At 41.6% G+C, this 15,754-nt stretch overlaps 1 protein-coding gene across 1 annotated transcript in view; it reads right to left on the bottom strand.

The window, feature by feature from the left end:
• BCAN (brevican) overlaps window positions 1–15,754 on the bottom strand; it is a 93,332-nt gene that overhangs the window by 74,905 nt on the left and 2,673 nt on the right. Inside the window, exons 2-6 of the mRNA XM_086947320.1 lie at window positions 14,867–15,256; window positions 14,574–14,748; window positions 11,574–11,701; window positions 3,254–3,547; window positions 156–554 (exon numbers count right to left, since the gene is read on the bottom strand). Of these exons, the coding sequence (XP_086803446.1) occupies window positions 156–554; window positions 3,254–3,547; window positions 11,574–11,701; window positions 14,574–14,748; window positions 14,867–15,256 (1,386 nt within the window). The remainder of the gene's footprint in view (window positions 1–155; window positions 555–3,253; window positions 3,548–11,573; window positions 11,702–14,573; window positions 14,749–14,866; window positions 15,257–15,754) is intronic.

The following is a 15,754-nucleotide window of genomic DNA, read 5'->3' as shown; positions in this document are numbered from 1 at the left end:
GTAGGTACCTACCTGAACCTACTAATAAACCACCTTCCAATAAAATGGAAAATCAATGTTAATAAATTACAAATATTTCAAAAAATTAATAGCATTTACTAACATAAAAAGTAATCAAGTGACTTTTCTGTTAGAATCAAAACTTCTTAACCTACCATCCTTTGGCTTTCCTCGGCCCAACTCTGCAATATTTTCTGACTTTAATTCTTCCTCTTCATGAACAAACGCATCAGGATTGTTTTCATCAGGGTGTAACCCAGAATCACTGGAGTCTGCAGGACTGGGAATCTTGTCTGATGTATCATTGTGGAACTCATGGTCAGAGATATCAGTGCTTACTTCTATCGCACGATGAGGGTCCTCCAGCTCTGTGCCATTGACATCCTCGCGAATTGGCACAGAGTCCACTGAGCCTCTTGCCTCATTCTCAGCTTCAACATCAGGCAGCCTCAGCTCTTGCAGTTTTTCTGTCACTGTGATAATGTCCTTGATCACTACTTCAGATTGCGTAACTAGGTAATCTTCAGGAGGCTCGGTGTACGGGTTGGGTGATCCTGAAAATGAAGTACAACATTAAATATACAGATACCCCAAACACTTTTAAAAATCCACTGGCGATTCTCTTACCTCATAAGATGTACATGTGGGATCCAAAGCATTTGAAGTTGCCAAGTTCTAATCAAACACCAAACATCACATATAATCTGTAGACGTATCCTTTCTTTTGTTTATTGTACTATTCCTCTTTTAACTCTTAACAACCCATGTTCAACAAAGACCCCATGGAATTCCATGTGATGACAATACATAATAAACCACTGTATGACATTCGGAAAGTGTGAATGAACATGTTACAGAAAAATGACATAAACCCCGTAGTAATAGAGTTGCCTTCTTAGGGGCCTAATTCCAGAATTATATTTGTAGTGAAGACTAAACCGTTCACTCACTAACATTCAGGAGTGCTTGCACAATGTTCATCTTGGTTGTTATAGTCCTGCCATCAGAGGCAACAGAAGAAAAGCACATGATTCCCCTTATTTGAATGTGATGTTCTGGCTTCTGTGCCTGGTCACTTCACATGTTTGAAAATGTGCAAGGAGAGCCTCACTTAACATTTGGAAATCATGTAGTGGTGTTTTGGTGACTTAACCTCTTCTATGCTCATGACGAGCTTAGCTCGTCATGAGGCAGAGTGCAGCTGCACTCATGACGAGCTGAGCTTGTCACGGCCGTTGGAACATTCGCATCCGGGATAATTTCCCAGCTGTGCTGAACGTTCGAAAACGGGTGTGGCTGTGACGAGCTCAGCTCGTCATCAGTGCAGCTGCACTGTGCCTCATGACGAGCTGAGCTTGTCTTGAGCACAGCGGCGCTGCGCGCAGCCCCCCTCCCCCCAGCACAGCGGGGGGAAAACACCCCGCAGCAAAGGGGTTAAATCATTACAGGGTTGCTTTGCAGTACCTGATCCAAACTCCCACCAATAACTTGGCGAAATTTAAAATTTGGTTACAGGTTGGTGAAAACCCTGGTCCCCTGAATGTAGGACCACCCATCATAACTGGAGACCTCCACCTGCCTGGTGGGGATCTCAATAATAAAAGAACATCCATGGGTGGGCAGGTGCACTCTCACTACTGTTGATGTCTAGCCAGTCACCATGTTGAACTGGCCCGCTCAGCATTTTCTCTATCTTTGTACTAACAAAATCACAAAACAAGCAACGCAAAAAAACAAATGTCTCTGTGCAACAGGGACAGTTGAACATTTTCCATCAGATCTGCCTTGTCTAGCATGACTTACCCAGGTGGTAAAGGCAGCGACGTTGTTCCATGGTGGCGGAGGAACCACGGTACCAAGGGTCTCTACTAGCAGAGCTGGCTAAGTTTCTACCAACAGAAACCCATTGATTCTCCCACCCCTAAATGGGGTGTGGAATGGTGATTTTGGTGAGGCAAGAACACCATCAATTTATGGTGGTCCTTCCATCACCACCAAACTCTGCCCCTCAATGTATAATGAGGATAGATGTTGAGAAGTGATCCTAAACTAAACTTGTAAGAAGGGAGGAACGAGTTTTTGGTGTGTATTAAAGCCCACAAAATATGAAGGCATTTTCCAGAAGAATGTTCTTGCGATGCTGCTTCCTCTATATGTATTTTTAGATTTCTTTATAGATCTATTTTTTTTATGTATTTGTAAACCATGTCTCGCAGCTGGTTGCCCCACCAGAGTGCTTCATGTCTGAATACATGAAGCTTATAATCACGACAATAATTCTTGAGCATAAAAGCAGGATGTGCCCTGCCAGGTTGCGTTTGTGATCCTCATAACACCCAATGTATATATTATGGTAAGCGTGCCTTTCCCGTGCCCTGCCTACACAGCGGGTCTGGCCTTAGGCACCTCACATAGAACAAAGGCCCTGATTGAGTGTTCGGCGGATGCGTTACTCCATCACAAACATCAGGGATACCCCGTCCGCTAAATTACAACAGCCATTGGACATAAAGCACGTGTAATATGATGAACGAGATATCCATCACATTTGTAACACAGTAACCCATCCGCTGAACTCTAAATCAGACCCATTGTTTGCCAGACACATAAAAAAAGCAACAGTAAAGCGGAAAATTTACATTTTGGCCTGAACGTACTTTTACATGTTTTGGACAGCGAATCTGGCGGCACAACGTCCAGATGATTTTTGGTGGAGCGCCCAGTCTGCCAAACTCTAACTGTACTCAGCTATGTGGCCTGTAACTTAGCAGCACGCTTGCCAAATCTCAAAATTGTTGTACTGTGCGCATGTCTGACATTTCTTATTTACTGATCTCAGTAAACGGCTTCGCGTCAAAGATGGCTGTGGTTTGCTGGATGCAAAAAGAGGTGGGGCTCAATGAGAAAGAAATAAGAAAAACAACTCAAAGCATTGTAAAACATAAAAAAATAATGCTAAATAGCAAAATGTAAGAATAAAAAACAATGTATCTGTTATTTTCTTTTAACCCCTTCCATGCTGATGACGGCCCCAGCCGTCATGGCACACAGTGCTCGTGTGCTGATGACTGCTGGGGGCCGTCATGACCACGCTCGCGATTGGAATGTGCCACACAGGAGCGGAATTCCGGCCGCGGGCAAGGGGTTAAACCTAAGAAATATGCAATTTCTTCATCAGCTGTATTTTTTAGTTTCATTAAACAATGAAGAGCAGGATAACGTCAAACTGCTGTTCCTGGTTTGAGGTCCTTACCTCGGTAGCAATACACGTCATAGGCTGCGCTGGAGTCAGGGAACCCTGTCTGGTTTCGGAACAGGAAGATGGTTTTCACTCCTGGCGAGCTTCCGCCGCAGCGCTCCCGCGGTGTGATGATGGGGTACCGCACGCTGCCATCGGCCAACCAGCCGGGGTTGCATTGGTCAAGACCGTCATTCCAGGCTGCATAGAGCTGGCCGGTCGTCGCTATTTCGGCTCCTAGCTCTCTACAGTGGTTCCTGGCCTGCTCCAGGCTGAATTTTGTTGGGGTGGATTCCAAAAACACCTCTCCTACAACACAAAAGCAAGGTTCATTGCACAAGATAGACAGTTAGGCATCAATAAAAAGCAACAGGAATCTTCTTGGCTGTGCAAATGTTTTGGAAGCTTGAACTTCATGAATTCTCAGGTAGTAGGCTTGTGTCACTGATTTAATGTTCCTCACTCCATTGTGTCATGTGGGTGGATGACCAAGGGCCTGCTCACATAAGTAGGTCAATGCCCATATGGATTCTGGACTCATCATTGTCTGCATGCAACTTACAAGGCCCATGCTGGAAAATGTAAAGCTAGAGAAAGACATTAATTCATGAACACAAAAGTTCATGCCTTTGTGTTCAAGATCCTGCCGTCAGGAGTGTAGCTGTCAGAAGTGTAGTACATGCAGTGGCGCCGGAGCCTGGGGCAGGCGCGGCGACATAGGTAAGAGCGGTATGGCAATGGGGCGCGAGGGGAGTCGACAGACGACAGGATAGGTAAAATTCAATTAAAAAAATAAAACCACTTACCTTCTGCTCGCCACATCGCCAACTCAGCGATAAGGTAAGTGAAAAGTAAGTGGTTTTATTACTTTTTAAATTTAATTTGACCTATTCTGTCGTCTGTCGACTCCCCCTGCCCCAACACTCTTACCTTTGCCAGCCACACCTGGCCAGGGGTTTGAGGGACCCTCTGGAAACTGAACCCCAAATCATTGCACAAAACTGGTGCCATGTTGGTACTTGTAAACGGAAAAGTGGCCATCAATCGCCACACATCTGTGTGCATCACTTGGCCAGCAAAGGGTTCATACAGATCTTACACTTTCAAATCTCTGACCCAGCTCCCATACAAATATCGCACAGTTCAATTTGTGCAAAAATGTACAATATGTTCATGCCAAACTCCCATTGTGAATTTGCTCAAGCACAGATTTTCTTCTGAACAAAGCAAATGATTCCCAGTCCTCCATCCATTTCCCATTCACGCCTGTGCATGTCATACAAGAGCATTGCAAGAATGTAACCCAAGTATTATGCATCTGAGTCAAAGATCTGATTCTGAACTATGGGGCACATTATGATGGCGGACGGACCTGAGTCCGTCCGCCACCATAGAGTAGGAGGGAACCTCCGCATGGGCTGCGGAGTTCCCTCCTGTGCAATTAGGATGTGACCGCCACCCTGGCGGTCACATCCTCTATTTTTAACATTGCGGCGGGTGTGGCTTCAAGCTGCACCCGCAGCAATGTTAAAAATGCACGCATTGCATTTGTATGTAGAAAGTGGCAGGCACAGCGGGGTGCCTGCCGCTTTCTGCATACAAATGCAGGGGGGTACCTTAGGTACCCCCCATGTGCACCCCCCACCCCCCTTCACCTAGGGGGCCCGCAACGGGCCCCCACAGTGAAGTTACACATGCTTTTCCAGGATCACTGACAAAATATCGACCTACAAAATATCGACCTACAGGAATATCGAGTCAAAAATATCGAGGGCAAGAATATCGACATCCTATCTACAACATGGTAAGTACAAAAATTTCAAAAAAATAATATAGATGTTAAAAATATCGATGTTAAATAAAATCGTTTTTTTTTCTTTTAAAATATAAATGTAAAATAAAGTAAATCACACTAATAAATAAAATCTACATAGTTAAAAGTATCTAATAATGTTTAAAATTAATAAATAATACATATATAATAATAATACATTAATTAAATATATACAGTAAATATATAACATATATGTACTGAACAATAAGTTGTAATAATTATTTTACTAATTTATAAATTAATAAAATATATCTAAAGTACAAATACATTTACAAACATAAAACAATAACATAAATCAAATGTAAAAAATATAAAAAATTAAATATACTTTTAATATTTTTTAAATTAAATATATAAAACGTTGGATAGCGTAGAAGTATAAATTACTATTCCCACTCCAGAGAGTGCAACAGTAGGGAAAGTGTTGGATAGCGTTAGAGTAAAAATTACTATTCCCACTCCACAGAGTGCAACAGTAGGGAAAGCATTGGATAGCGTAGGAGTAAAAATGACTATTCCCACTCCAGAGAGTGCAACAGTAGGAAAAGCATTGGATAGCGTAAGAGTAAAAATTACTATTCCCACTCCACAGAGTGCAACAGTAGGGAAAGCGTTGGATAGCGTAGGAGTAAAAATTACTATTCCCACTCCAGAGAGTGCAACAGTAGGAAAAGCATTGGATAGCGTAAGAGTAAAAATTACTATTCCCACTCCACAGAGTGCAACAGTAGGGAAAGCGTTGGATAGCGTAGGAGTAAAAATTACTATTCCCATTTCAGAGAGTGCAACAGTAGGGAAAGAGTTGGATAGCGTACAAGCAAAAATTACTATTCCCACTCCAGAGAGTGCAACAGTAGGGAAAGCGTTGGATAGCGTAGGGGTAAAAATTACTATTCCCACTCCATAGAGTGCAACAGTAGGGAAAGCTTTGGATAGCGTAGGGGTAAAAATTACTATTCCCACTGCAGAGAGTGCAACAGTAGGGAAAGCGTTGGATAGCGTAGGGGTAAAAAGGAGGAACCAGATCGACAGTTTCGGTCTTTTTCTCTGCCAGGCGACCCAAGGAGGCTTTGAACAGCAAAATACTCAAAGCGAGAGGGAATCCCCTTCTCACCCATATAGCACCTTAGGGAGTGCTACACATAAAAACAAAAAACACTCACTGTAAATTAACCTTTTCAACTCCACACATACTCACTTGGTCCTGAGGAAAGCCTGTTTTAAATTAAGAAAGGCCAGGCTGAAACATGTAGACCACACAGGACACTGGAGGTCATAATCCATACTCCACCGTGTCCGTCTGCCTTTTAATATGCCAACAGAGACCCAGTTTATTAAAATAGTTTTTTTACCCTCGGGTGCTGGGATTTTTGTATGGCTTTTTAATCTTCACCTTCACACTCACCACACTGCACACTCAGTAAATATACCAGCTCCGCAGTAATCTGGCGTCGAAGCACACCCGGGGCACGTTAGGTGCCACTGTGGTGGGCCCGATGATGAAGCATGCCACCAACTAGGTTGGTGGGTGAGGGCTTTCAAAAAACCTACTGGTTTTCGTTGACATACGTACTCCATTGAGTCTTCCCTGTAAAAAACCTAGCTAGTCTTTCTTGATTTTTGATATATAAAAGCGGGGATGCAGACTAGCTTACCTAGTCCTCCCTCTCTCCTTTGATTCAGTGATAAAAATTACTATTCCCACTCCAGAGAGTTCAACAGTAGGGAAAGCGTCGGATAGCGTAGGGGTAAAAATTACTATTCCCACTCCAGAGAGTGCAACAGTAGGGAAAACGTTGGATAGCGTAGGAGTAAAAATTACTATTCCCACTCCAGAGAGTGTAATAGTAGGGAAATCGTTGGATACCGTAGGTGTAAAAATTACTATTCCCACTCCAGAGAGTGCAACAGTAGGGAAAGCGTTGGACAGCGTAGGGGTAAAAATTACTATTCCCAGTCCAGAGAGTGCAACAGTAGGGAAAGCGTTGGATAGCGTAGGGGTAAAAATTACTATTCCCACTCCAGAGAGTGCAACAGTAGGGAAAGCGTTGGATAGCGTAGGGGTAACAATTACTATTCCCACTCCAGAGAGTGCAACTGTAGGGAAAGCGTCGGATAGCGTAGGGGTAAAAATTACTATTCCCACTCCAGAGAGTGCAACAGTAGGGAAAACGTTGGATAGCGTAGGAGTAAAAATTACTATTCCCACTCCAGAGAGTGTAATAGTAGGGAAATCGTTGGATACCGTAGGTGTAAAAATTACTATTCCCACTCCAGAGAGTGCAATAGTAGGGAAAGCGTTGGACAGCGTAGGGGTAAAAATTACTATTCCCAGTCCAGAGAGTGCAACAGTAGGGAAAGCGTTGGATAGCGTAGGGGTAAAAATTACTATTCCCACTCCAGAGAGTGCAACAGTAGGGAAAGCGTTGGATAGCGTAGGGGTAACAATTACTATTCCCACTCCAGAGAGTGCAACTGTAGGAAAAGCGTTGGATAGCGTAGGGGTAAAAATTACTATTCCCACTCCAGACAGTGCAACAGTAGGGAAAGCGTTGGATAGCGTAGGGGTAACAATTACTATTCCAACTCCAGAGAGTGCAACAGTAGGGAAAGTGTTGGATAGCCTAGGGGTTAAAATAACATACTTATAAATAAAAGCTTTTTTTAATAATAAAAATTTAAACTATTAAATAAATATAAACCATATACAATACCTATACATAATTATAAAAAACATGATTAGCTAAATATATTTATCCAAAAATAAATATTAAAAAATACCATTTTATAATATTTAATTACCAATTAATATTTAATTAACAATTATATTATTAACAAAACAATTATTTTAAAAACATTATTACTTAATTACATTTAAATTACTTCCCACCATATTCCCCTATAAACCCACTACCCGCAACAGAACACATTTATCTATTTATGAATTAATTAAAATTATTTACCAATTATTTAAAATTAATTACCAATTAATTAAAATTAATTTATAATTCCTACTAATTAATAATTAATTAAACATAATTAAATTACTTCCCACCCTATTCCCCTATAAACCCACAACCCGCTACAGAACATATTTATCAATTAATCAATTAAATAAAATAAAATACCAATTAATTAAATTTATTTACCAATTATTTAAAATTATTTAATAATAACTACTAATTAATAATTATTTTAACATAATTAAATTACTTCCCTCCCTATTCCCCTATAAACCCACAACCCGCTACAGAACATATTTATCAATTAATCAATTGATTAAAATTAATTTCCAATTAATTATAAATAATTACCAATTAATTACAATTTTTTAATAAACCCTACTAATTAATATTCAAGGTAACATAATTAAATTACTTCCCACCCTATTCCCCTATAAACCCACAACCCGCTACAGAACATATTTATCAATTAATCAATTAATTAAAATGAATTCCCAATTAATTAAAAATATTTACCAATTAATTACAATTTATTAATAAATCCTACTAATAAATAATCAATTTAACATAAATAAATTACTTCCCACCCTATTCCCCTATAAACCCACAACCCGCTCCGGTACTAAAACATATAATTTGCTTATGAATAAATTTAATAATAAATAAAAATAATACACATATAATATTAATTATTTTAAATACTTAAGTTAAACATATAACACATACATAATAAAAAACAAAAAAATAATACAAATATCGATATTAGTGTCATCAAAATTAGTGACATCGATATATATGCTATCGATATTACTAACTTCGATATTACTTACATCGATATAAAGAATTTCGATATTACTTACCTTAGGGTCGATATTCTGTCCAACGATATTCTTGACATCGATATTCTGCACCTTCGATATTTCAAACACGCTATTTTGGTAGGTCGATATTTAATACTCGATATTTTGACCGTCTACCGCTTTTCCACGGTGGAAAGCCGCCGCGGAAAAGCATGTTTCAGAGCCCATCCTAATCTGGCTGACGGTGTCTGAGAGACACCGTCACCATATTAGAGCTTTTCCGCCGTGGTTGTAGGCCAACCACGGCGGAAAAGCTGCGGACAGAAACCAGGACCCACCAGCCATCCTAATGTGGCGGTGGGTCTTTGGTGGGTCCGCTGAGGATTTTCCGCATCCTCCGGGCCGGCAGTGGCTTCCGCCGGCCCGTAGGATGCGGAAAATCCTCCATCCTAATGAGGCCCTAAGTTTGTAGGTAACAACCTTATTAGCCCCCTGCTTATTTTTGGTAGCCTTTTGGTTCAGGCCCTCCAGATGTTTCCCATTGGACACCAGTTCGTAAAACATTTGATTAACATAAATTCTATGCTCCCAGAAGTTTTGGTTGAGAGGCCAGAACTTGGTCAGATTTGGGATCTGGCGACCGAATCACCGACTTGAGCATGGTATCTGCATGCTGGTGTCTGGAAGATAATAATCCGTGAAGTCTTTTGGTTTCTAAAGGTTCCTATACAGAAGTTTAGCAACATCCAAATTCTCAACAGACATTCACTGGGCCTGGAGGAAATAAAAAATAGCTCTATGCATGAGCCCCGAAAAAACAACAAACTCACCCCCATTTATAGTGGTTGTATGACGTTACAATGCATACTTTTACAACGCATGCCTTTACAGCGCATTTTTACATCGCAACATCCTTTACATCACAGGATTTTACATCACATGTCACTACAACGCATTTTTAGAAACTACTTTTACAACGCATTCCATTACATCGCATTATACATTTACAACACATACCATTACAACACATACCATTACAACGCATACCATTAAATCGCATTTAAGGTAAGTGTTGGATAGTGTAAGGGTAATAACAATTATTCTAACTCCAGTGAGTGCAACAGTAGGGTAAGTGCTGGATAGTGTAGGGGTAAAAATCACTATTCTAACTCCAGTGAATGCAACAGGAGGGTAAGTGCTGGATAGTGTAGGGGTAAAAATCACTATTCTAACTCCAGGGGGTGCAACAGGAGGGTAAGTGTTGGATAGTGTAAGGGTACTATGCGTTGTAATGGTATGCATTGTAATATCTTGCGATGTAATGCCTGCGTTGTAGTGACATGCGTTGTAATGGTATGCGTTGTAGTGGCATGCGATGTAATGCCTGCCTTGTAATGGCATGTGATGTAAAGGATGTTGCGATGTAAAAACTGCGTTGTAATGGAAGTGCGATGTAAAAGTTGCATTGTAAAGGTTGTTTCCCATTTATAGTATGACCTCTTGGAATCGTGGGACAGATTTACTAACATTTTCTGGCGGGCTTGCGTTACAAAAGTGCGCGCTTGAAAGTTACCTCAAAGCAACGCAAAGCAGGCATTCATTGGCGTTCTCAATCAACCACCCATGGTTTGCTGTGCAACGCCTTATCTTCTAACAACGGTAGACTGGGCTTTGCACCAACAAATAATGGGACACTTTTACAAAAGAAAATGAGCGAGTGTGGTGTTACGCCAAATTTGGCAACGCTGAACTCGGACATTGTAAAAACGCTGGGATGCGCTGTATATACAAGAATATGGCGCACCCCTGCGTTCCCCCTAGTGCTGGTGCTAAAAAAGCCCCAGCGCAAGCGTAGGCACCCTTGCACCATGTCACAAGGGTGCCTGCACTGCGAGGGTGATTGTTTATGTGGAGGAAGTGACACCTCCCAGCAAATAAACAATCAATAGTGGCGATTTGCTCTTTCTATGTGTGATGCAAAGCAGCACTCGTAGAAAGAGCAAAAAACGAGGAGAAATTATTAATTTCTCCTCGTATCGCCATTCTAAGATCCGGTATCACTGGCCTTCGTTTTTGGCGCTGCCTCAGCCTTGTAAATCTGGGGCAAAGTCAAAAAGCAATGGGTGTTGCAGCGGAATGCCCACTGCAATACCCTTTGCCCGCCCCTTTGATTCAGTAGACTGTGGCGGACAAGAGCATATTTACAAGGTGGCGTTAAGGGGCTTCGCGCCACCTTGTAAATATGGAGAATGGCACAATGCCACTGGAGTGTCAGAAATAGTGCCCTCCGGTGGCATTAGGGGCTTGTAAATATGCTACCAAGACTCTTTCAGGCAGGTGTTACAAAGGAGAAATATTTTCATTTCTCCTGACTTTTCAGACTTTGCATTTTTGGTGCAATGGACAGCACACACCGAAAATGTGAAAAGATTGACCCTTTGTCCAAGAATCGTGTTTTGAACTGGAAGGGGGCACTTCCTGTACAAAACCTATGATAGACATCAAGCATACACCTTTGTACTATAGTCCAAAGTTATATGCTTGGTGCTAGGCTGCCTGATTGTGTGCCAGCACCAGGGAAGAGAGCAGCAGTGCTATATATTAGTAGACAGGAGGCCGCCCTTCTCCCTTCCTTTCACGCAACGCAGTGCTGCCCACGTTCATTTTCCAATGAAACATCCCGCAGATGATGTGATAAGCAAATACTTTAGAATACAATGATAAGATGGGTGGATTACCGAGCAGCTCCTCAACATAGCAGTATACGTCGTACATGTCTTCGGGATCCACCACTCCGTAATTACGAACCCCGGGGTGTCCGTCCATGTCTCCATAGCAGCCCTCCCGGGGAACCTGGATGGGGTATCTGCCATGGTATTCAAGAGAAAGTTTATCTCATAACTGCAGATGTAGGGGAAAAAAACACAAGTACAGTAGACTACAACAGTGGGAAAGAAATGCAAAATACCCATTAGTGATTGGTGGTGTATGAATTCTGTCATATTTGTCACCATACAATGTACACCACTAATTAGAACTAAGGGGGTGCGAAATTCACAAAATTAGTTGTATGTGATTGGCAAAATTTTGGGGAAATTGTGGGAAATGATACATAATTAAGTAAAATGCAAAACCAGCATTTGGCAATATATTTTAGCATGAAATGCATCCTTGCTTCCATTCTGTACACAAGGACACCTTTTGCCACAAAAAATAGTGCAAGAAAACGCAAACAGCAGCTGTTTGCATTACGGTCATTCCTGTTGTTCTCGTGGGTTTGTGCTGAATTGTTTACAATAAACATACTGTAGTTACTCAACATTATGTAATAGGGTACTTTTGGGAATTTCATGTAACAAGCGTAAAGCAAAATTACCAAAATTAGGAGAGATCATGCGGGCAGAACGGTAATTATCTGTTTTATTGTTCTTGCACAAATAAAGTTAATAAATGGAAATGGTAATCTCTCCAGGGCCTAATTGGAACATTATCACCACATGAACAAAAGGGTTGTATTTTGGAACCACACAGGCGTTAATCACGTCTGCCTTAATAATGCGGTCTGAACAACAAATGTGTCTTTACAACGCATTCCGTCACAACGGAAGTCATTACAACGACTTACCTCAGAGAAAGCACTGGAGTTCTAATTGTATAATTTACTATTCCAACTCCAGTCTGTTCAACAGGAGGGAAAGTGTTGGACTTAAAGTACAACATCAATCCAACAGCATTTTCCTTGATGCAAGACGTTCTAACCACTTGCGTGATAAAGGAACGCGTTGTAAAGACGCATCCGTGGTTTGGACCATGCTGTTAAAGCATAGTGTGCTTCGAGCTGCAGTATAAAGGCTGTTTCCCAAACTAAAGCACTTCTACCTCCTTTTTTCCACATTTCAATAATGTCCCTTCCCCCTACTACTTGTTCCATCCTTTCTAGCCATGTTCATGCCGGTATCAGTTCCAGTAGAAAGTTATTAGCTTTTTTTAGAGCACTGAGAAAGGAATAGGTTGCTGAGCGCGTTATACGGAGGATACGCCTATGAAACTTTATGTACATAGTTGTATTGAGTTGTATATGTAGGAGTGTGTAAAGATGCAAACTTTATTGCCTTGTTGTGAGGTTTTGGCCAAGGCACAGATCCAACGGTGGTGTCAGCGGTCATGATAGCCGTGTCTGCTTTGGCGACTGAATCCAGCAATGAGGGTAGCCGCAGATAACGCACCTTGAGAAAGTGTGGGAGACCTACATTATGATTACAGATCCCTGGAGAGACTTACTTGTAGGACATATGATGACAAAGTTACCTCCTTGGAGTATTGTATCAGAATATCATTGTCAGAATACCATTTGATTCACTGAGTCCTAAATATTGTTTACAAAGTTGTTGCCCCATTGGAATGAATGGTAAAAAAGTACATTGTTCATTGAAGATAGGCCCACTGTGTGACTACCATTGTGATTGGACAGTGCCCTGTTAAGATGTTGGCTTTTAAAGACTAAGAATAGAGCACCATTATCTGATGGCAGGCTTTAACAGGAAGAAGGATGTAGGCACCATTTGTGACCCCTCATCGAAACTGGAAAGGGTTCCATTTTTGAATGGTGCGCATTCTTAGGAAAATTGATATAGAGGTGTGATCTCATTGTGCTTGGTGACTGCTCTATTTAAAAGGTATAGCAGGAGTCTAGGCCCCACGTGGGACTATCATAACACTTACGAGTGCTCAATTTTCACATGGTCAGCTCTCATCGATAAAGGTACATAGGTATTGGGCTCGGAGAGCGTTCAAGCTAAAGATGGTTGAGTTTCATAGAAAAGTTTCATAGAAAAGGTATCTAGACATATATTTTTTGTCCCTGTTTAGCATTATTTTTTGTTTTTGCTGAAAATAACTCCCACAGCGTGAGTTTCAATAAAATAAAATACAACTCAATGGCCCTGGCATGCAGGGAGTTGACTCCTTGTGCGCTAGGCCATTGTTTGTTTTCCCTGTCCAGCACCACCATGCCTTGCATGGCAGCCCCTGGCAGGGAAAATGATTTATGGTCACCCTGCCCTAATTAGGGTGGGTGCAAATTTCAAAGTGACCTTGCAGCCCGGGTGTAGTTGGGCTGCCAAGTCAATGGTTCCTTTTGACAAAGCCAGCTGGGTCTCTGTTGGCAGAGGCCCTGCTCTTCCCCCACCTCTAATATGGAAGGTTGAGCTCCAGGTTGGAATGCATAGTATCTGCCATATTTTGGCATATGCCCTACACTAGCTTATTACCTTACATAAATTAGCACCTAGATGACGTGTTCACCGACCGTTGGCTGCAAACTAATATTTCTGCGTTGTTCATTCATTCTAATGTTGCTTTTATACTCAATTTGCACTTTGTGGAGCAAAGTAGCCCAGAATTAGACAAAACTGCCATGTACATGTGCAATTTAATGAGTTTCCATTTCTTAAATTTTCTAGGGCCATGGCTTCAACACGGGTGTACTGGGTATACAACATACGCCCAGTGTCTCCACTCTGCTTTGAACCCTGTAATTCCTGAATGGACTATACAATTGTTCCAATGCTCCACTAACAGATGTGGCTCATACTACACAAATACCCTGAAATATATAAGTGCATCACATGCTAGTTGTCCAATATGATGAATATGGTAGAAAAAGTAAAACAGCACAGATTAAGCTTTTCTGCTCTAACTTTCAATTTTAAATGAATTATTTTAAAACTGCTACCCACCTCACAGTCTGGTCTGCGATCCAGCCGGCATCGCACTGTTCATATCCGCTTTGGTAGGCAGCAAACAGTTGCTCGGCTGTGGCTATGTGGGCACTGATCCTGGAGCAGGCTTCCTGGGCTTTGGCAAAGGTGAAGGTATAGCGCGTGGAGCCCTCCCGATAGAGGAAGACAACTCCTATGGCAGAAAGAAGAAGCTGTAAGACCATCATGGCAACTGCTAGCATTGTGCAGCATTGAGCGAAACATCGTTGCCCAGAATAAAGCCTTCATCAGGGCAGGAAAGTGTTTATTACCTTTGACATTCACTTCCACCAGGTCGTGGTCATCCTCGATTCCATGTTGAACATCACACCTATATATTCCTGAGTCATTTGATCTGAGTTCAGACAGAACTAACGTGACATCTGACGCGGACACTGCATAAAAGGGTAAGGCGACTCGGAAGCGGTAAGCTTCACTGATTTTGACTTTCCTTCCTCGAGCCACTAGGATTTCCACCTCCTTCTCATCTGTGATGAAGCTCCATTTCACCCGAGGTGTAGTCAGTGCAACAGGGCGGCTAGCAGTTGAGGTTTCCACGGGGGCCAGATAGGTAATATGGCACGGTATGGTTAGGGTACCAGAGAGGACAGCTTTTATCGGTTGATGTTGGGGAATGGACACTCGCAGAGCTTTCTTGTCATCTGTATGGGGAAAGAAAAAGCCTTAAGAGACAGACCTGCAACCAAAAGCACATAAATGAGAGCAAACAATGGATGCTAAAATAACAAATATATGGTCAATTTTTAGTAGTATTAGTAGGAAAGCATACACTGTCTACATTATGGTATACTGCAGATGTTGTCTAGTATAACTTAGCATCTGTCAAACTCAAAATAAAAGACATGAAGTCTGAGGATGCTGTTGACGTGTCAAAGATCTTAGATTATCCTTCCGAGCTCGACCACAACTGCGGTCAGATCACGTGAAGAAACTTCTGAAGTTCTGTAGAAGCTGGTTAATTCTTTTTTTTTTAAATAGATGTCGCTTAGCAAGTGTTGTTACTGTGCCCGGTATATAAGATTCAAACCAGCACAATATAATCAGAAAAGACATTATTTGAGTATGCTAAACATGACATACTTGACACCCCCCCTCAAGAAGTTAGGAGACATCCCCATGCCTGCCTTTTATTCACACTC

Source organism: Lissotriton vulgaris, chromosome 12 (assembly GCF_964263255.1).
Source record: "Lissotriton vulgaris chromosome 12, aLisVul1.2, whole genome shotgun sequence".
Taxonomy (NCBI): domain Eukaryota; kingdom Metazoa; phylum Chordata; class Amphibia; order Caudata; family Salamandridae; genus Lissotriton; species Lissotriton vulgaris.
The sequence above is the reverse complement of the archived record's forward strand: the minus strand, read 5'-3'. Positions and strand labels throughout refer to the sequence as shown.